The sequence below is a fragment of the Ixodes scapularis genome, unplaced genomic scaffold (genome assembly GCF_016920785.2).
Source record: "Ixodes scapularis isolate PalLabHiFi unplaced genomic scaffold, ASM1692078v2 PGA_scaffold9__187_contigs__length_104089568, whole genome shotgun sequence".
Classification (NCBI taxonomy): Eukaryota; Metazoa; Arthropoda; class Arachnida; order Ixodida; family Ixodidae; genus Ixodes; species Ixodes scapularis.
In genome coordinates, this window is record NW_024609884.1 from 58,562,222 (window position 1) to 58,585,091 (window position 22,870).

Below are 22,870 nucleotides of genomic sequence, written 5' to 3' on the forward strand. Positions count from 1 at the left end.
TGATTACCGTAAAAATTTCCGTAAAATTTCCTAAACATACCCCCTCCCTCCCTCCCTCCCCTCCCCCCCCTTCCCCCTCCCCCCCCTCCCCCTTCATTCTCTTCGGATGTTGCGCGAGGTCCGACGGGAATAGCATCAACTGCGCAATCTGTGGTACAGGTACGTCTGACAAGCGAGTTCGTAGCGGGTTGCCACGTTTTTGTCTGGGATTTTCACGCGCGGTATTGGTTCCCGTGACACGCGAGTTGTTCCCGCGTGTATACTGCATCATGAAATGCGAATCTGCTGCGTCCGCGACCTGCATCATCCGTCACTGTGACATGCAAATTTGTAGCGGATTCCCGCGTTTTTGTCCGTGATCTGAGCATGCGATATCGGTTCCCATGGCAGGCATGTTTGTAGCTGATTACATGTCTGCGATCTGAGCGTGCAATATCGGTTCCATGGCAGGCATGTTTGTAGCTGCTTACATGAATGTATAAAAAATGTCTGATTTGAGGCTTTCTCTTTGTCAATATGCACAAGAAAAGGCCTTCACAGGTTGAAAAACATTTTCATAATTTGTGCAGAATAAAATGCCTTAAAAGAGCTCTGTAACCATTTTAACATTGAAAGAATCGGCATCTTCTGCTTTTAATATTGTTCACTTTGTCATAAATGACAGAAAACACACCTTCTTTCATCGAAATGTTGCGATTCCGCCGCGTAATAGCGAGGCAAAACTTAGAATATCCCCCGACCTGCAGCCGCGAGCGGCGGCCATGAGAAACACGCGGCGTGTCATCAATGGGGAATCTTGTAGAAAGATAGCAAGTTGTGCGAATACCTGCTCGATAAAAGGTAACTTTTCTATAAATCTTGTCGTTCCAACATATATATATATAAATACGTCAAAAACCTGGTATCATCGACAAAACTTTTATTATATGGAGTTTTAGTGGCGCCATCTATCCTAGGTTCACAAAACCGTCAGTTCTCTCTGCTACCGCGAACAGCCGCCAGAAGCCAAAGGGGGAGGAGGACACGGCCGGACGGGTATGGCTGGACCCGGATGAGACTTTCCTCCTTTCACCATATTGTTCGCGCGGCACCCGCCAGCACGTGGTCACGTGGTCACGCGATCGCAAGCGGATGAGTTTTCGCTGCTCACTGATGGCTCTAAAGAGAGAACTTTTCCGGAACCCCGCGCCTACCCCATCAACGTCACTGCGCACATGACCCGGAAGACGACGTACGAGTTGAGAAGCGGCAAAAACCTGGATCTTTTTCATTTTTTTAAATAAAAACTAGGGTATCCAGGCAAAATCTGTTTTCTGTAGTTCACTTCAGAAGTGTCAGGTATCAACTTCCACAATAATTTAAGCAAATCCCTGAAATTGTTGCACAGCTCCTTTAATTCTTTGAAAGCACTGACGTTTATGTTCCAGTTGTCACTTTGTTTTCTCTTGTATGGCACACATTTACTTCACTTTGCTAAATGTTCACCATAGTCCTATTGTTGGTTTCATCATGGGCATTGAAAGTGTCGCGTTCACGAACAATATATAGGGTTTATTGAGGCAACGATTACACAGCGTAGTTCTGACATCTTGTCGGGTCGAGTGCCCAGCCAGAAGACGCTCGCGACGAAAGTTGCTGCTCAGACACCTTGCCAACCTGGTGGCGCCATCTATGAGCTGTGTCGCTCCTGACAGAAAGAACTCCTTTTTCACCCCATCTTTTTGTTTGCAGGCACGCTTGTTTGATGGTTTGCATCTATGCTGGTTGTCAATGTGAACCTCCTGAAATAACTGTTTTATTGTCATGCACTTTCCATGTTGTCTTGGGGTCTGGGTATGGAACTGTTCTTCTCCGTCAGAAAGTTTCTTACATACAAAGCATGCCACGATCTTCAGTTACTAGTCTCAGATTTCGTTTTCTGTATATGTTTGGATGGATGGATGCTAGTGGCTGTACCCTTTATATCGGGCAGCGGCTCATGCCACCTTGCCCGGAAACATTTCTTCCTCCCCCCACTTAAAAATTTGCCATAAACTTCTGGCCCTTTGGACCGTACAGTAACAAATGAATTTTTGTGTGCAATTTCACACTTCCTAGACCTCTTCCACCAATCTCCTAACCTTCTCTTTGTAACTGCAACACCCTTATCATCCAATTGTCAATTCTCGTCTGCAAATCCCAGCCCTCCGGCCAAATTTGCCAGGGCGGGAAGAAGCCTTGTACAATTTATACCATATGCTTCATTGTCTCTTTTTCACATTTGCATACGGCACACCACATAGCTATTTCCTCATGCTTTACCCTATATGTCCCCCAGTTCTCAATACCCCTCTTCTAGCCTAAATATCGAGCTCCCCCATGAATTATCATAGCAATGGTTTTTCCATATTTCGAATTTTTGTATACATGATAGTTAAAGCTGATTTACTCTGCATTCTTTCCTCTGGCCTTTTCCTCCGTTTCTTTTACTTCCTTTTCCACAGAGGTAGTCTCCTCTGCCCCAGCACTTGACTTCTGGTATTTAAGTTTCAGCTTTTGGGTTCAGTTTGTCTTTTTAGTGTTCAAACTTTTATATAAATGCTTGTATATACCTTTCTCGCCCATTGCGTATCCTGCATTGGGTCGCTTTGTTCTAATTCAATTTACTGAATGCCTTTCTAACCTTGAAAGAAGCCCAGCCCATGATTCCCTTCACTCTTTCACATGGTGCACATTTCTATGCGCACCCAATGCTAGTCTGACCACGCTCGCTTTGCTGGGTCTCTAAACTCAACTGGACTTCAAAATTCATCCATAATACCACACTGCCAAAAGGCAGACCCGGCACCATGACATCTTTCCATATTCCCCTAGAAACTTCATAGCTATCGTAATTACATACCGCCCAATGGTTCAAAATCACTGAATACCCTTTCCATTTCTCCTGGATATTTTCTTCTCTTCTAAATATTGTTTTTCCTCATTTAGCCATATTCCCAGATACTTATACTTCTCCACAAGTTGTATTAAAGTGTCTTGCATTTCCAGAGGGTCCCTCTTCTCACCATTAGAAACCATTATTCTCAACTTGTCATTACTGAATTACAGGCCCAGGGAATCTCCTTCCTTTCCATGGTTTCTCATTAGCTCCTGTAACCTATCCTGGCTATCTGCTAACAGCACCCAATGTCATTTGCATAGAATAATTTTAGTAAGTGGATAGATGGATGAATGGATGGATGGATGGATGGATGGTAATGGCTATACACTTCGGAACGGGCGGCAGCTTGCGCCACCTAGACTAACATTTTGTCATCCCTTTTTTTTCTTTTTTAATTTGTACTAATTTTGTTATAACACAACACAACAACAACACCCCCCCCCCCCCCCTTTTTTTTTTTAAAGTTTTCCCATTGCTTATTTTCATTTGTATTTTCAATCCCCCTAGATCTTTTCCAACAATCTCCTCTTAGTTACTGAAATTCTTTCCCTATCCATTCATCCATCCTTATCTGCAAATCCCAGTGCTTCCTCCAAATCCGTAATCATCACCCCAAGAGTGTGGGAAGAAGCCCCATGCATCTCGAAATTACATGTTCTATAGTTTCCCTTTTGCAGTTGCATACGTCGCACAGTGTCTATTTCCCAAAACTTAGCCCGATATGTTTTCTATCTTACCACCCCCGGTTTAGCTTCAAACAGATATGAGCTCCCCAATGAACAATCATACAACTGTTCCTTTTTTATTTTTTGCTTTTCTGCCCTGTATATTGTTAAAGCTGATTTCCCCTGCATTCTCTCTTCCCACAATTTCATCTGTTTCCTTTACTCCCTTTTCTACTGATATGCTCTGAACGGCCCCATCTCGTTGAACGTATTTAGATCCGAGCTTGCGGGTTTGGTTTGTCCACTTAGTGTTTAGACTTTTCATATATAGATACTTGTACACTTTTCCTGCCCACCGTGTATCCTCAATTTCAGCTAGTCTTTGTTCAAAGTTTACTTTACTGATAGCTTCTCTACTAAGTCGAATCCGGCTACAATGAGGTTGCCGGGAGACGCGAAGGAGTTGGTTTTCGCAGGAACTTCAATGTCGTGAAATCGGCACGAAATCAGGAAACAATGATACATTAGTTCTGGTGGCACATGAACAAGCTTTAATAACAGAAAGCACTGCACTTTTTTTTTAAAGAAGTGCGGCATGATGTGATTTTTAGTCAGACAGCACTTGCAACGCGACGCCGTCATCACTGGCGCCGACAAAAGTTTTGACAACTTGGAAAGCGCCCATTACCTAGGACGCGAGAGCAGGAGTTGACTTTATAACTTGAGGAATTGCGAGAGCTAGCAATATTTGATTCGTAATTCACCTCTTCACGAACGATCGCATCTTTGTCGGCGTCAATGCCGACAAAGACACAATATCTGCCGTCTTTTTTTCAATTGCCGCCTTGGCAATAGTAAGTTTTTTCTCTTCAAGAAATGGAAAATTTTTCTTCTTCCATGGTGGCGTACGGCTGTCACATTTGCCAGCATTTGCTGATGAGAACAATCTGTTTCTGTTTTAAAACGCACCAAATCGTCCTACAATATCACATGCCGACTGGCACCAAATAACAACCCCGCGCTACACGCACGTTCAACATGGTATTGACACTATCTTGTGTACGGAGTTGGCTTCTTGACTTGACTTAAACCTGACTTGGACTTGACTTGACTTAAGCCAAAACCTGATGCAAATCAGTCATTCCAGGAGTTTAAAGGGATGGTGAACCGAAATTTGGATTTCAAAACAACAATGCTGAAGATGTAGGCGGGACGCTACGATCCCTACAACGCTACTACTAAGGCGATATCTCAAATGGACGGCCGTATTTTCGGAAAAAGAAGTCGAGATTGAACCAGGCAGACGAGGCGCGTGAAGTCACAATACCTAGTTTCCTCCTCTCTTCGCTTCGCTCCCTCAAGGCCGCGAGGCAGAGAAGACGCGAGGCCGTTCCCTCTCCTTCTCGGAGAAACATGACATCAACATTCTTGCCAAATGCGCCTCTTTTTTTGAAAAATACGGTCATCCGTTCGAGATATTGCTGTATGAGTGATGTTTTGTGTTTGTAGCATCCCGTTGCACGCTTTTGCTGCATGTTTTGGGGAATCCAGATTTCGGTTCAGCATCCCTTTAAAGGCTTTGGAGCTTTGTTTATGTTTTGTTTCAAGCCTCTGAGCAGCAGTTTGCGTGGCACCTGTGCTTTCTTTTGCCATTTGGCAACATCGCAAGCCGCAGTATCAAACAGAAAGACGATGTCATACTTCTTTAGTTTATAAATTAGATGACTAAGTTTAGCTTTTTCTTATGAAAACTTTGACGTGCAGCAGCATTCGAAAAGTTGTTCGTCGTGGAGAAATGTTTTATGCACTATCTTCTATAAACAACAAAACAAAGGGGAATCGAACATACTTTGTTGGTTTGGGGTATTTAAGTGCGGCCGCACCTCTCTGAAAGACCATTGACGACCATGACTGAAGAAAACATGGCTGTTGTAGAAAAACTCTTTAGAGAGGACCTTTCGTTGGGTTACGATGCTATCGAGGAGGCCCTGAACATTAGTTAAACAAGTGTTGTGGCATTTCTTCACGACCCCATTCTTCTGAAAAAAGTTTCTCGTTGGTTGCCATACAATTTGACGGAAGCTCAAAAGCTGGCATTGGTGAAATGTTGCCAAAAGATGCAGCACCGATTCTAAAGTGGCAACTCTGGGAGTGTACAATGATGTGATTGCTCAGAGTCATTTTAAAGCACCTTTTGGAGCAGTCAAAAGTCCATTTTGGAGCATAAGCACACACTTCATATTCATTCGTACCACAGAGAATATTATTAAGATTCATATGCTAGCCTGTCCAACTGAAAGACAATGTCCACTTTACCTCCCATCTTCTGTGCAACCTTCTGTTAGCATCAATTGCACGACAGGTTTGATTCCCTAAAACACAAAACTAGCCACTTACCATATTTTCTGGTGTACAAGTCGCGGTTTCTTCAAACGTTTTCCTTGGTGTGTCTCATACAACAATCTGACTTTTTTTGTTTTAATTCATGGTGCGACACAATTCTTTTTTTATGCGCAGCGTGCCATCTTTTGTAGAGTACCGTAACTATGTGGCCATAGGAGGCACTGGTGTTGCCGCACTCTTCTACACTTTTCATATCCGACTCGGACGGAAAGCGAGAAATTTTATGGGTTTTTTTTAGAGTGAAAATAAAGCTTTTACAGCATGTTATCGACATTGTTTAATTCAGGCATGGTTCCGTATTCTTTTGCTTCAGTCCAGTAACACTGAAAGGTAAGTGGGTTGGCTGGTATACACGCATTGCAGTCGTATACATGCATTGCAGAATATTTTCTCGAGTCTTTCTTAGTTTCTGTTTGACAAGCAGTTTTTTTCTGCCATGCTCCAGCAGTATTGCTACATGTAAAAGGAAGGATTGTGCCTAGCCAATCTTTTAGAAATACCCCCAAAAAAAGTATGTCAAGGTTTATCCTTCTGCCTGCGCATCGATGCTCACATTGTCTCCGGGACTTGGCCTAGGCTAGGCCTAGTGGTCCAAAGATTGGTTCCCGAGTGTCTGGCACGTTAAAGTTTCGTTCGCTCGGCATGTGTTAACTCCAATAAAGCCGACTACCTTCTCATTTTGTGCGTTTCACGTCCTTTTGCTTCGAAACACTCGATTGCTCCTGCCAGACAGCGCTGTGCTATGGGCATTTCTCACGAGTTGAAACGTCAAGGTTGCGTGTCAAATGGTATGTGCGATCTAGAGGATTGTGCGAAATTACTATTTCGCGATACCGATGCGCGTAAACTAAAAAACTCATTGCGTGAACTGTGCAAGGAGGTGGAACTTATATACCAACTTTTCCACGAAAACGGCTCAATATACAGATGTGTGACTTATACAAGGGTGCGACTTATAGTCCGGAAAATACGGTAGTTGCATGTAGAAGAACCAGGCATGTTAAAACGATACTAATTAATAAAACTTAGCCCAAACTGCTGTGATTGGTTATTTTACATAGGTATGGAATCAAACATAAAAATAGTATATTCCACTGAAATAATTATGTTATAGAATAATTTTGAACACCCGAATTGATGTTTCGATCAAGTTCTGAAGGTTACAATAAAGCCACAATTCTCAATTCAGGTAAAACAAAGGTTTTTGCCATTTGACTATGAACATCAATCACATTTTATATCTAGAACTTCATGATAACGAAAATCAGCATGTAAACAATAACTACGCCTTCTTAAAATCTACTCAAACTCGTTAAGGTCATTCCCAAGCTTCCATCCACGGCTCCAGCTAATTTAATTTTAATTTACTCTATTGACTGTACCATCGAACAGATAACTAAACAGGGGTTGACATAAAAAATGAGCTTATAGAGCAATCCACATAAATCATGCAATAAACAAATAGCCTAGCTAAGTTTTGAATTTGGAAAAAGAGATATTGTGAAAATATTGCTGTCTACCATATCTATTTAGTTCGACGTGAGCGCATTGGTGAAGTTAAATAAAAACAGAAAGAATAAACAAAGGGACGGACAGAACAGCACCTCTTTCGACTTTCAATACAAATAGCTTTATTAGGCACCGGCACCCGGCCCAAGAGACCCAGAGACGGAAAGGTTCTTGTCAAGGCCATCGACTGCGGGCGAAGGTAGGCCTACCTTCGCCCGCAGTTGATGGCCTTGACAAGAAACCCGCAGGCCTATGTCGTCCGGTGATGTCGTTTCAGGCGGCTTCGCTTTTTTGCGGCTTCTCTTCTGGCCTTTCTTCTTCCCCGGGAGTAATTTTCCTGTCCTGTGTTGCCTTTATTCTCCCCCTACCCACCCCTCACCTTTCCATGTTCCCGCTTTTCCCCCTCCCCCTTTCCGTCTCTCGGTCTCTTGGGCCGGGTGCCGGTGCCCAATAAAGCTATTTGTGTTGAAAGTCGAAAGAGGTGCTGTTCTGTCCGTCCCTATGTTTATTCTTTCTGTTTTTATTAACCATATGTACTAGTAGCAGTTTTATTGATAAATTTTGGCTGCAAAGTAGAGCTGCTACATCAGAATTCACCAAGTTTCCTTTTCATAATAGCCCTGATGCGTGAGCGTGCAACGTTTTGCTCTGGAGGAATGTTTTCCCCTTGACATGCAGGTGCGCTGTAGCAAAGTAAGATACGCAAAAATCGCAATACCTACTTTGCTTTGTTGTTTCACTGCAGCACACCAGCGCACGGTGAGAAGCACACTTAACGAAGCTAACTAGCCTTCCCGAACAGACCACGAACATGAGAGATATGTGTTGCTGAATTTCAGAACACTGTCAGAGTTTGATATAGAGATCGAACTGAATAGTACGTTATTCAAGGTCACAATCAGGAGAAGATTCCTACAAGCCTACCCTAACAATCAAGCCATGCAGCGGGGCCCGAGCTATTATATTTCCAGAATTAATAAGGTAAAACTAAGTATTGGCACAATGTTGGCACTGTTCAAAAATACGATTTCCAACCCCTGAAGATGCTGTACCAGCCTACTGAAAGCACTTCAGTGCAGTGCATGACACTTAGTGGTGCCAGTACCCCTGGGATTTTCCTAGAACAGGGGTCGGCAACCCACGGCCCGCGAGGCAGTTTTATGCGGCCCCCAGCACAAATAGCACCCCCCCCCCCCCCCCTCCCCCCTGCCACTTCCTCACAGACTCAAGGACCACTGGGCAGTTTTGACCAGTGTTGTAGGTGCTACCGAAAAAAAGTAACAAAATGCATCACTTGTTACTGCAAATAAAAGGAATGTGTTACCGTTCCTATTACTGATAAAAATTAATGCCCATTACTTTTGTGTTACTCATTTAATTATGAATAAACAAATTTTAATGTTTCGACGGTACAGGTATGTATAAGCGCCACATTTCAAGAAACATTATGTTTGTGCAGAAACTGAACATAAATAATTTATCTTTTTTAGGGTTTCACCTAAATACTCACAGAAAAACCTAACGAAAACCGCAAAAAACTCATAAATTCACATGGCTTGGCGCCTAAAATATGAAAAAAAAAAAAAATGTAATGTTTCTTTTAAGTCTTGGGAAGAATTAACGAGTTCATTTATACATTACTGAAAAAAGTTACCAGTGACGCCATTACTTGTAACGCGGTACCACCAATACTGATCTTGATCTCAAATAGGGATTGTCTGGCAGCCCATACTTGGGAAGAGAACAATTTCATTTCCTTTTTGCCCCTTCTTCGACTGCCCCCCCCCCCTCCCCCCGTCTTTCCCCCCATTCCCCCCAAACACCCCTCCCTTCATGACTTGTCGTCCGGCCCCCTCCTTGTCGGCTTCGTAGTGACTCAACCTGTTGCTAAAGAAGGATGCTGACCCCTGTTCTAGAAGGAAGGGCTGTTCTGTGCCATGCCAGAGAGGATACTTCCAAAAGGATGAAAGAGTTGGAAGAAAAATAGCTTCAATCAGTGACGAATCTTTTTGAACCTTTTCTAGTGACCCTTATACCCAAAGGAAAAGAAAGAAGTACCAGCTAAAACTTCCGGCCAGAGGTCTGGGTCGTCTAGTTTTGTTTACTGTATATTTACAGCATCACCAGAGCATGCTGCTAATGCTATCAAACCTGGAACTGTGATAATTTTATGAACAGACGATTTTAAGCAACACAATTCTTCATGATTCCTTGAAGGAACGAAACTTTTAAGAGCCACTCAGATGCTGGAACGCTCCCTCTAATCATGGAGCAAGGAATAAAAACAATAATTTTTGTGACGAATCAACCTTGCAGCCGGCACACTAACAACGCTTGAAATGTGGATCAAACCTGAGCACTACTTTTTTTATGAAGCTGTTTTTACTTGCTTACAGTTAGAGCCCTGCACGGACAACAGCTTGATTATCCGCATCCGCAGACTTTGTATCCATATCCGAACCGCATCCGCAAAATGTGGAACCACACCCGACCCACAATCCAGGTGTTCATTGTACATCATAGCATCAAGCGTGAATAACAAAATAAAACAAAAAACAAATAGCACTTTTTAGACTGTATGATCACATTTTCTGCCCAGATTATCTAAACTTGTAACATTTCATAACACTTTTAATTTGATTTAGAGTAAGTAGTATAGCACAAAAAAAATCTTGTATGTCTGAAGTAAATGTAAGCCACAAAACGAACAAAGCCACACCAGCAGGAGATAGAGTCAGCGACAGATAATGCTTCAAGTGGTACTTGTGCCCTCAGCTGATGAGGTCAATGACACATTTTTGGTATGGCAAAGCATTTTGATACAAGCAGCACCTCAAATTGTCTAAAAATATTACACACTTCCAGTGTCTGCAGCGTGCTGTAACAAACTGCTAACATAAATTCACAGAGGAGATGGAAAGGGCCTAAAAATACCATACTTTCAAATTCTAATACCAATCGCTATATATTTATGAAGATACACTGGCTACACCAGCCGGCTCCACCTGCCAGCTACACAAGAGTCATCACTGCAAAACACAACACTATTTCAGAAGAGAGCCTTCTGTTGTCTATCCAAATGGAAATTCACAGGAGCCCTAAATGCCATGGTTGCATTCCTTACAAGACAGGAGAACCCCCAAACAACACTTACATCTGGGCAAGTTCCTTGGGGGACCGGCGCTTCACTGCTTCTTCTTGGGGAGGTGCAGCGGCGGCTTCTGTTTCTGGACATAAAAGGGAGCCAATTGTCCTCTGGCTGCAGAGCAGTGGCAGCCATTTGATACTTTTGTACAAACAATGGCACTGCTTATGTTGCACGGCATTATTTTTTTGTCAGATCAAGAGACACCTGCACGAACAGTCATTTCGTTATCCGGATCAACCCGTATCTGCAGAATTTTGATCTGTATCTAAACCAGAGCCACAAAATTTCTCCATGGTCGTATCCACATCCAACCCGCACTAAAATATTTTAGAGCGCAGCTCTTAGGCGCCCGTTTCCGGCTTGAGCGGCATCGGCGTAACCAAGGTCAAGTGACCCCTCCCAAGGTCAGGTCACCCCCCCCCGGAGCATATTAAAGAATGAGGGGAGGAGGAGGAGAAGGAGGAGGAGGGGTCTACCCTCCCCTCAGTACCCTTCCCTCCTCCTCCTCAAGAGCTGCGCTCCAATTCGGCGCTACAGGGAGTTGTAAACGGCTTTCACTTTTTCTTAGTTTTTTTACATATTGAATTAGAACTTTTTTATGTGCCATTATACAATTAAACTATTCTCAGAGTCGCGCACCTCATGCCTCAACTTTCGCAACGACGTACGAAAATTAATGCTGAGCGAAGTTAGAGTACATGAAGGGTTTTGTGTTTTTGGGGATTATTTTCCTTGAAATTCGGGGGTGATTTCTCAGAGTGTATTTGTTCCCCACAGATTAGGGGTTTACCAGTACCCATTTTTGTTGTCCGACAACCAAATCGGGGTCGATCGGGGCTTGTGTTAAAGTAGGACATTCCCCAACCTCCAGGTAACATGCGTGTGACACAAATACTTAGAAAACGTCCCCGTACAGAAAAGAAAAAGAAACGAGATGTGTGGTTCTGAAGCAAGCTGAGGCCTCGCAAACAGGGCACTGGGGGGCTACGTTCCGGGTTAACACAAAATGAAGCATCGGGCAAATATCTTTTTTCCTGGAAGTTTGGGTTTTCCTTGTTCAAGGGAAAGTCGAATTCAAAGGTTTTTCGCTTTTCCCCCATTTCAATAAAACCGGCCCCAGGGTTAATTTTCAGGGATCATTGGTATTTACCGAAAACACGGAACCCAAAGTATATGTTACCAGAAGCACCGTGTGAGCCATGTCTAATTGGAAAACTTGGCAAAGGGTTTGTCATCTCAGAAGCGGCAACAAAACCATTGGAAGATAACATGCATGATTCCTTCATTCATTTGCTTATTTTCTGTGCTTACGACCAGCTGGTGCCTTGGTATGATGCCTAGTGAGACTACAAATTAGTCAGACATAACTTAAATGCTAAAAATCTGAGCTATGATGTGCGCAGAGCGGTGCCACCGTGCTCAGTCAACAGAGCTTTGCGGACTCGCCCCCAACTTATTCTTACAAAACGATCTAACCTAAAGGGCATTTTCACTGCTGGGGCCAGAAGCAAGTTAACCATTGAATGCTTAAACAATGCATCCAAACCTCATGGCATTAGGCAGCTTTGACCTGAGCCACTGCAGCCTTGTGGGCCTAAAGTGTTTCATATCACCATTAAAGGGGCCCTGCTATCATAGTAATTAAGCGTCTAACTTTTTTGCGGTTTCCACATCTCTTGGGGTTCAGGCAAGCCAGCGGGCACGAAGAATATCAGTTCGTTATATTTTAACCGGACGATGCGGGAACCTACTCCACATACGGGGGCGACCCACGGTGCCGAAAGCACGCGATATGACAAGTCTTTGGTCCTGGGCTTACTACTGATCGGAGTCGCTAAAAGCTTCTTTTTAGTTGAAATACAAAATGTAAGTGGCGCAAACCGTTTCAGTTACTTATGAAAGTAGTTTTTGTTCAGTATTTTAGATAAGAAAAGAAACAAATGCAGTTTAGGAAGTATGGAAACAAAAAATTACCCGCCGACATACCCGCCACCAAGCGGTGAAAAAAGTGGTGCATACTAGAAAGGGGTAGTGGGATCAGGCACCGACGAGCGGCGAGCGTAGAAAGGTCCTAGATGTACGCGACTGCGCTGCGGTCATACACGGGCTCGAGGATCCGACCGGTTCCAAGCGTTTTGAAGGCCTTCAGCAAGCAGGTTTGGCCATTTGGCGGTATGGCAGCACGAAGTGGCTCCCGTTCTGAACTGATCTTTACTCCGTGTTTGCTGTTGTTTGTGGCCAATGAAGTGTCATGGCGAATTAATGTTCAATCGCGCAGCAAATGCAATGCGAGCTGCCCTGGCCGCCCGCTTCATACAGCCTATCCAGCACATGCTCTAGTAGCGCCCTCTCGAGCCGTCGACACAGAGTGCGGCAGCCGTGAGCACTCGCTGAACTCACTGCCCCTCTTCTAGTTCACGGCCACTCAAGCCACGACCAAGGACGTCACGAAGGAGGTTATTTCTTGCTTGTTTTTTGTAATTTTAGTTTGTCGAGAAAAGATAAGTTTGATTGAGTTACTACGTGCAGTGCGCTAAGGTTCGGTGCAAATTAAAAAAACAGTCAAAAAGTCGTTGCAGGGCCCATTTAAATCTGCAAACTTTTAAAACTCAATTCAATTCGAGTCTGCTGCATACCATATCTGCATCCAAACCGCTAACTGAAATTTTTAATTACAATGTTTATCAACATTTCCTGGTTTTATCGTCAATATCCACCAAAGTAACCGATAGGTATGTAGAGGACTCTACACATCAGCTCGACTGATGCAATCCTGCAATTTACAAACTTTCTGCAATTGCAGCCTTTGTAAACTGTCACGTTATGCTTCATTTTGTTGTGCTGCATTTCCGCGGGTAAAGAAAGACCACTTCTTTTAGTTTTCTTTCTGCACATGCGGAACTGACATGTGTCATTTTGTTTATCTTTACATGCCATCCCCTGTCAGTAAATTTTTAACAAAGAATAACAGAATGGTCGCTATTAAAGAAAAATTAATAGCAAATACCTTTTACAGGAATCGTAGGATGACCCAAGTCACCAGGCTCGATCTAAAATGGACCGTAAAAATCGGCGCCTGCACCAAGCAATCTAAACTTTTCATCAAAGGTGTATTCCACAGGTCGGTATTTTCTTGTAAAATTACAAAGCGTAGCTCCCTTTATGTAAAAAACAGGACCAAAAAACTTGCCAGGGTCAAGGACGGGCGGCGACAAAGACGACCAAGTTGACTTGCGAGGTGCGCTTGGCGCGCATATTGATAGATGGCGTTGGGAGCAGCGTTACAAGGTGCAGCCAACGCTACTAGATCACATCAGTTGTGGAACTCCTGGGGACGGGGGTACCCCCCCCCCCCCTTACTTCAGTCCGCCTCCCGTCATTTGAAGCGCCATCTAGATTTTCGTTTCCTAACTATGTGTTCTATAGAGCAGACCTTGAACACCATCTAGACGCTGTGCTTTGAAACAAATGTATTACATAGAATATACTGCAGTTACCACAGCAGCCGTCTGGCGTGTCGAGCGACTTGGATTAGAGTTGTGGTGAATGAGGGGAGGTACTGCTCGTGCAAATAGCGTCTATGACCAGTTCCGTAACTGAGCTAATCTGATAACATTGGGTGCAACCGACCAGCGAAAAAAAGCCAACGACACGCAGACAAAATCCGTTGGCAGCAAAAGCACCGTCGTTATGCAGACTAGATTCTTTTTTTTTTACTTTGAGTTTTCTTGTTATTGTCTGCATTTATTTTTCATCCAAAGGTGCATAACAAAAAGATTATGCTCATTTAATAAACCACGGTGGTTGCGAGTCGTCTCGATAAGGAGGTAGCGCCATCTATCAATACGAGCGTCAAGCGCACCCCGCCACTCGACTTGGTCGTCTGCGTCGTGAAACGAAAACGAAAATCTAGATGGCACTTCAAACGACGGGAGGCGGACTGAGATGAGAGGGGGGGGGGTACCCCCGTCTGCAGGAGTTCCACAACTGATGTAATCTAGTAACGTTGGCTGCACCTTGTGACCCTGCTCCCGATGCCATCTATCAATCAATACGTGTACCTCGCAAGTCGACTTGGTCGTCTTTGTCGCCGCCCGCCCTTGACCCTGGCAAGTTTCTTGGCACTATTTTTTACAGAAAGGGAGCTACACCTTCTAATTTTACAAGGAAAAATTGACCTTTGAAATACTATACCGTTGACGAAAATTTTAGACTGCTACGTGCAGGCGCCGATTTTTATGGCCCACTTTAGATCGAGCCTGGCGACTTCAGTCACCCTATATTTTCTGTGAAGCAGAAGAATTTGTAAAACAAATTTGTTTCGCAATGTCAGTGATGGAAGTGGCATTTGACCTTTTGCAGCAGGTTCTGTAGCAGGCAAAATATTAGTTTGGAGCAGCCACTGACATTTCGGACCAGATGTCAATATATATTAGCACTTCACTTGAAAACAAAAAAGTGATTGCACCACTAAATGAGCTCATCTACAAACATGATCGTGGGTTTCTCTTTGATACTAGAGGATATTACATTTTATCTTTTGTAACAATAATAGATAAAATGCAAAGAGAACACACTTTTTGTTTTAGAAATGAGATTGGTTAGAGCAGTATCTTTTTACAATAGGTATTAAAAATGGTTAAAAAATTATAGTGCAACACTTCAACACTTTAGTTGGGATAAAACCTCCTTCCCTTTTTTACACTCAATTGTTTATTTAACCGGTAACTATCATTTCTGTAAAATGCCAGCAAAATCCAGCATATCCACTAACACGTCTATCAATAAAAATCTGTTCCCCAAGCTTTTTGAACCTACCAAACTCAAAACTCTAATATGATAAACTGCAAAAACAATCACCCACAAATATTCTTGAAGCCTAGACCTGTGCTTTAAAGGTGGCATTGTTCTTCAGTGGCGTTGGAACCAGAGTCAAGTCAAAGTTTGCTGCTCTTTCGATTGACAGCTGCACGGGAACTACCTAATTGACTACCATATTTATTAAAATATAGACCCATGTGTTTTTTTCTCTTTCTCAGTGCAGCTTAATGAAAATATAGATAAACCTATAATCAAGACCAGAAAAGGTCGACCTGCAATAATCCTGAGCATACTTTCCGTGCCTATCCCACTAACCCAGGCGCTCCCTCATGTCAGCCGCTGATCTTATCACTCCGGTGCACAGCGGCGATGCGCGCGCTGGTGAGAGGCAGTGAAGGTTGACGTGAGGCGGAAGTGCCACGGTACAGTGTAACCACGGCACAAAGGCATGTGGCAGACATGAATAACCAAGTGATCTCATCAGAAGTACAATACCCTGGTTCTGTCTCATTACACTAACTGCCATCCTACTATATTGCAAAGTTTTCTCGCGACTTTTAGTTCCTGATATCACTGACATCATTTGGAAATTTAGACGATGTCAGCGATCAACTGGCCAGCGCAGTTGACGAGTAATCTGTATAGACCAGGGGTGGCCAGGCTGACCCGGCCTGAGAGCCACAAACAAAACCACGAAACTTTCAAGAGCCGTCTGGGGGGGTCAAACGATTGTTTCGAGCAATAAATGAAACTCGAACTACTTTCATTTTATCCGAGTAAAAAGCAGTCCAACTGTACATAAGGTAGCAGTAGCACAAGGCTACCAAACCGTAACCTGTATTTCGATGTAAAGCGTGACCCTACCGCCATAGCCGACCTTCAGTTTCTCGCTGTTGCTCCGCGTTGTGTGCTGCACCAGCCACCACCGGAGCTTTGTTTTCGTGTTCTTTTACGTTCCACGTTGAAATCATGTGTTTTCTTTAGGTCTTTTCGATATTTCGGGTTTTCATTCAATCATTTGATATCTTTATTTCAACATTAGGTCTTGTATTTTCTTATTTATGAAATGGAATCGGACAGTGAATGAATCGACGATACAAGATTATCACTTTGTCACTTTGACAACAAACATCTAGTACTGACAACCATTGCAAGACTCCAGCATTAGTACATTTGCAAAGTATGAAGCCTGCAAAAAACGGGCTTTTTTTGTAAACAAAATAGTATGCATCTTGCTAGGTCACTTTTATGATCTGAAATTGCAAATCTGTTTTACAGCATCTCTGCTGGTCAAAAAAAAAAAAAAGGGCTACACAACATGCACAAGACAAACTGTCACTAAGCAAAAAAGTACTGTAAACGACTTAACTTTCGCAAATTAAAAAATACTACAGAAACTGCATCTTGTAAACACATCACATCACAATAACCAGAATTTAGCATACCATTCTTAATTGCAAAATTTTGCACCTACGAAATATTACTGAAACCTAAACTAAAGTACTAAGCCCATTAAAATAAAGCTGTCTAAAGAATGTTATTCCAAGGACTCGGTGTTTTTCACTTCTAGTTTCTTTCAAGTCCGCATACTTTTGTCAGATTTGATCTAAAAACTAAATTTTTAATTTTTCTGTGAATATCTGTACATGTAATGGAGTGAATTTTTTTTAAAAATAGTATGTGCAGTGTGATTGGGCCTAAAATGTAACAAGATAAACACAATAAATTGCAGGTTTAGTCGTCAAAGTACCCTCTACAACTGAAAATAGAAACAAAGAAATGAGCATGGACAAGTATAGACTGAGTAGAAATCAACAGGCTCTACACACCCTTAACAAAACAGTTTCTAATTTCACTGGCCATCTAGATCTCAATTACCTGATCTGACATGTATAAACAAACATGTATTTTCCCAAGTTTTCTTGATTAATTTGTGCCCATTCTTTTCTACTTACAAGATCCAAGTTTCAAGAATGACCTTTCAACATTTACACTCGAAACTGGCAAGCTGACATGAAAAGTTACATAAATGAAAAGAACCAATCAATCAAATGCAGAACACCAAAAGATGATCGGTACTGCTTAGCACTGCATATCGTAAAATCTCGAACAAGCACCCACTAAACATTTGGAGATAATCATGTAAAACTGGGGGATGGGCTATTTTTTATGCTACAAAATTGAGGGGTGGGCGATTATGGCGGAATGGGCAAACGCTTGGTATTTTACAAAAGTTTATCCAGAAAGTTCTGATCGAATTGCGGGACAAAATGCTTGAAACAGTGTCCTCACACTCTTTTGCAACGAAGTTTCAATGAAAGTGAAACATCTCAGGGAGTTGTCAGCATTCCTTTTTGTCACAAGGTCTGCTATGTTAGCAACACCCGTGATGTAGCTTGCTAGTCGTACCATACTGCTCTTACATAATAACCTCTTTCGGCTAAAACCATATTTCAATATCCACTTTTCTTGTTTGTTCAAACCAAAAACACTAAATCCTAGCCATTTCACTGTGTCCATTGGCCAAAAATGAAGCATAATGACTGGTTGCTAGAAAGCATATCAACGCCGGTTAAGCCCAGCTGAATCAAGACAAGCAGATTGTGCGACTGATGTGAAAATCCAGGCTAAGCCAACCTGTTTATCATGCCTTAAAGCAGAGTTTCCCAACATTTGGAAGTGACTTGAGACTAAGGAAATACGAAAGATGACACCAAGAGAAGAGAAGGAGAGTGTTTCCCAAACTGCGAGTCGCAAACCCAAGAGGGTTCATGACAGATTCAGCGAGAGGTTGCGAAGCAGCCCAAGAACTTGAAAAAATGCGAACTTGGCTTCTCTGTGGTGGCTTCGATGAAAACAAAGTACAGGTCGCAGCTCAACATCAAGCCAAAACTGTGAGTTGCGGTGTTCAAACTCTGCCATCATTATGAGAAACTTTGTTCTAACAAACAAGCTCACATTAGCAATTACGAACAAAAATTTCTGCTGGCATGCCTCTATTTCTTTTTTGCAATGATTTCTAGCCCAGGTGATTCACACTAACTATATTAACTGCCAATTAACATTTCAGCATCAATTTTGTGTATTACTGACTGAAATTGAAATGCGTGTGGCATCACAAAAAGCCCGGGAGGGCGGGGACACAAAAACGCGGACAAGAGATGGACAAACCAAGCGGGCATGTTTTTGCACCACCAGCCTTGCGCCTGTTTCACGGGTGGTGACTTTAGCAAGCTACGTGCCCCAAACCTTTTTAAAATCTACTTATTTTGTGGTTTTTGATGACACAGAGCAAGTTTCTGGTTTTAGTCATATCTATCTTTGATAATTAAAAGAAAGTTAATTTGCAAAGCTTAGTAACCAACTTATCGTGACAATTATCCCCCTATATTATGTTCCCCTGGCGGTACAACTCGCCTGTACAAATCACATTAGTGTAGCTTACACGCAGGGTTCTCCCCACGGTGGGCGACAGTGGCTTTGCCGCCCACCATTCAATATTTTTTTGTCGCGGGATGACGATGCGGTATTTCCTGCGCACATGGCTGCAGACCGTCGCCGTCGTACTCAGCAGGTCCGCGCACCGCCACATTATTATCGTTCGCTATCGCATTGCTAACTGCTGCCACTGCTTCAAACAAAGAGCACGGGCGCTCGGCAAGTTTCTTTTCCTTTTTTTTTTATTTCTTTCTCTATCTCAGCGGCACACTGCCGGCAGTGCCCGGGGGGGGGGGGGGGGGGGGGGGGGCAATAAACAGATGCAACGAACCAAACAAACAAAAAAAACAAAAAAACGAACCCCTCCCCCCCCGCCCTGGTAATGTCCACCCCTCAAAAATTTCTGGGGAGAACACTGCAAACACGGCTTCTTAAAACAAGTCTCTGAAGCCTAAAAGAAAACACCCAGTATATCTTTCATGGTGCGCTGTGTAGAGGTATAAGAGAACTTGGGAAGCACTGCCTTCAAGCACAGTCTTTATTAATGCGAAAGCATTAACTGTCTCATGGAGCGAGCTGACGTCATCAGTTGAAGTGCAAAAACGGCACATAGTTTCCCCGATCCTTCGGTTCCATTGGCTGCCGCGCGTCGACGGGGCTCCCATTGGCCACTGGGCCCGACAGCTTCCACGACCGCTCACCCCATGGCACAGCGTGTCTATCAGTGCGCCGTTGCTCCCCTGGGCACGGTGACCTTGGACGCTCCATGCCCAGGGGAGCACACGCGCTGACATATCTTTTTAATTCAGGAATAAATGTCAAGTTATGTCAAACAAATGAAGGAGTATACGAGGCTGCACCAAAGGGTAACAAACAACTATGCTTGTGTTCTGACATCAACAGAGTGATCACTGAATTTCTTACTGAACATCAGTGAGAAATCCAGGACTTTTGCTTTGACGCAGCAACTTTACACGAGATTACTATTGTGAAGTGGAACATACCAGGTTCATCAGATTGGGGGTGCAGGTGCTTGTTTAGACGTCTGCAAAGCTCATCCACCAGGGTTTCCAGTCCACACTTCTGAAAGAAAGTTGCTCACCACAGTTACTTGTTTTCAGGTAAACAAAACATCACTTCATACAAAATTTCCACCACAAACATGTTCACAAAAAATCGATGGAAATAAATTTCTTTTTTTTTTTACTTTAAAGCTGTAAAACTATGGCCTTCCCACAAATGTGCTTCTTGAACTCACAAAAAACTGTGAAACTGCAGGAGCTTGCAACCTTAAATGTTCATAGGATGCATGTGCAGCCAAAATAATTCAATGCTCTTTTTGCTGAATATCTGAGGAGTGCAGATATTCTTTATTCTTCATATAAATGAAAGATTTCAATTACCAAAGAAGATCCAACTGTTTATATTCAAGGAACAATATCTCAACACATAACAAGTGACCTCCACAACAAAGACATGAACGGTACTGTCATGTAACTATCACACACAATACTCTTTTGGGTGGTTTGCCGGTGTCCGAAATACTGAAACGAAATCACGGCCGTCGGGATTATGTGGTGTGTGAAGTGCTTAATCAACTCCCAAAAACTTGAATTTGCAGACATACCTAACAAATTACCCAGATATTATTTTTAAAAAGAAAATGTAGATATACAGCAAAAGTTTGACCAGAGGAAATGGAGTTTAACTTCGATCGCACTCAACAAAGACGCCCCCTACAAATCAAGACTGAGACCTCTGAAGAATATTCATACTGTTCAACAATTCCGCATGTTGTCACACACCCATTATTCTCGTTTAGTAAAGCAATTCGACTGCAAACAGTGTACAAAGGTAATGGTAAAACTTTTCAAAGAATCATTTGTCACATGCTGTCATGAATTGCATGCACCACATAAAACCATTCTACTGTCTTTTGCCTGCCATACCGATGAGCATACAACCAACCCACTCAAACGCAGCAGTATGGAAGAAGCTGGTAAGGTGGAGCCAAAAAACTAAATCAGAGTCGGAATGTTAGCCGATGCTTCACTGAGACTCAGCTTCCGCAGTGCCTTGAAGAAGCCAAAAACTTTTTCAGCAAAACATAGGCTGGCAATCCAACATTTCCAGGAGTTTTAAATCAGTTCCCCATAGGTTGCGAAGGAGTTCTAAGCAGTGCTGCTCATAAGCATACAGCAAAAAAATTATGCACAAGTCAGCTAGAGCTCTCCTTGCACAGCCCCCAAGACTGACATTCTAAAAAGAGCAAAATAAGAATGAATTCAAAATAAACCTGTGCCCTGTTATGACCCGTCCCCATCTCCCTGTGTTTGTGAATGCGTGGAAAGCTCGTCGAACCATTTTCCCAGTCGTTAGGGCCACTTTGGGGGATGGACTAGGCTTAGCCGAACGCCCGAGGCCTGGCTCATCTAGCTGGCGTCTGTTGCATCAGGGGAAGCGCCGCCCAAGGACTCCTCTCCCTCATGTGTCAACCCTCCTGACCTCTACCTGCGGCTGGCGCCGAGGCAGTGGAATGCGACAATTTGTGTTTCTGGCCTTCCGGATGCTTAACCGTCATGGCGGCGGGAGGTGAATTAAACGGCGCCAGCTGTCTGCTGGAGAACAATCCAGGGATCGTCCAGCAGCAAATTTTCAGACCTTGGAACTGTTCCCCATCCCGTTATAGAACTAAGAGTGTGTGGGATAATCGTTATCTTGCCTTTCCCAGACGTTAAGCTCCCCTTGAGGAGAGCTTCGCCCGTCTGGCTGCCGTCGGTCAATTCAGGGGAAGCGCCACTCACGGACTTCTCCTTTCCCTCCTGTGTCAACAAAAACCCGACCGTTCGAGGGACGGTCGTCTTTGATCAGATATTTCGCTATTGAATAAACCCGTTAAGTTTTCCCAATCTGTTTCCCCGACTGACTGGCTCGGACGTTGTTCGTGAGAAAGGTTGGACGCCAGCGAGATGGCCATGCTACCCAAGAGTCAAGGCCGGGAGTCGACACGTAACAGCCCTGAAACCAGTTGTGCAGAATAAAACTGCTAAAATAAAGTAGGGCATTTGCAACGTCTGCTGCACAACAGTCTCTCATGTCACACACCTGTTCTGTAGCTGATCTCAGGCATTCCACAGCTGCCCCACGATTTCCCGGTTCCTGCAAGTTATTGTCAGGTGAGATACAGTTCCTGGCAACCTCTACGAAAGGTGAAAATGAAATGAAACACACCTTGTCAGGATCCAGTAGAAGGCTCATCACCGTGTGGCAATACACTATGTCAATGCCCCTGCCTTCCAGTTCCCCCTGCACAAACACAGACCTAAACTCAGTCTTCTCAACAACCACTACTCTGATGTCGGGCAAACTGTAACTAGCCCAAATGGCAGTAGATACAGAAAACTTGGTACTGAGAGATAGTATGAATTCAACTGTCGTTTTGATCAGTGATCGCAACAATGAGCCCTCATCTTAGAGCTGCAGCACTAAAGTGAATTACCTAACCAGAGCTACCTCCTCTTTTCTCAACTAACCGACCAGTGTACATACACTGCCAAGGCATTCTTTGCATAAGCCTCTTTTCTGTAAAATTGTTTACTGTAACAATGTTTACTGTAAAATAACCTGCTGTAAAATTGTAATCTGTTTAGGTTCATGAGACAATCGAGAGATAAGCCCGAGGACTTCCAGATATGCTTACAACACAACACTGGTTTGCTGGTTTGCTACCACAACAATATTGACAAAGGTGCTAGAATGTAAAGCTCAATAAACACAAACACAGAACCCAAAGCTCACCTGAAACCATGCCTGTATTTCTTGGGGAACTGTCGTAGCCTTTAAATACTTCATTTCCAGCCAACCCAAGCCCTTCCAGAGACCCCTGTAGAAAGAAATTGAACAATGACTTGCCAATGAAGTTGCCAAACTTGGTACTGACTTTGTCCAGAGCATTGGAACATAGCA

General features: G+C 43.3%; 1 protein-coding gene across 3 annotated transcripts in view; it reads right to left on the bottom strand.

The window, feature by feature from the left end:
• The window catches only part of LOC8051995, a 47,638-nt gene that overhangs the window by 21,025 nt on the left and 3,743 nt on the right, over nucleotides 1-22,870 (bottom strand). For 2 of the 3 annotated variants that reach the window (XM_040498614.2, XM_040222949.3), the window contains exons 3-7: nucleotides 22,703-22,787; nucleotides 22,136-22,210; nucleotides 22,010-22,063; nucleotides 19,909-19,987; nucleotides 10,652-10,724 (exon numbers count right to left, since the gene is read on the bottom strand). In XM_040498614.2, coding sequence (XP_040354548.1) covers nucleotides 10,652-10,724; nucleotides 19,909-19,987; nucleotides 22,010-22,063; nucleotides 22,136-22,210; nucleotides 22,703-22,756 — 335 coding nt within the window. In that variant the 5' untranslated portion in view covers nucleotides 22,757-22,787. The remainder of the gene's footprint in view (nucleotides 1-10,651; nucleotides 10,725-19,908; nucleotides 19,988-22,009; nucleotides 22,064-22,135; nucleotides 22,211-22,702; nucleotides 22,788-22,870) is intronic. The other variant, XM_040222951.3, reaches the window with a different exon arrangement.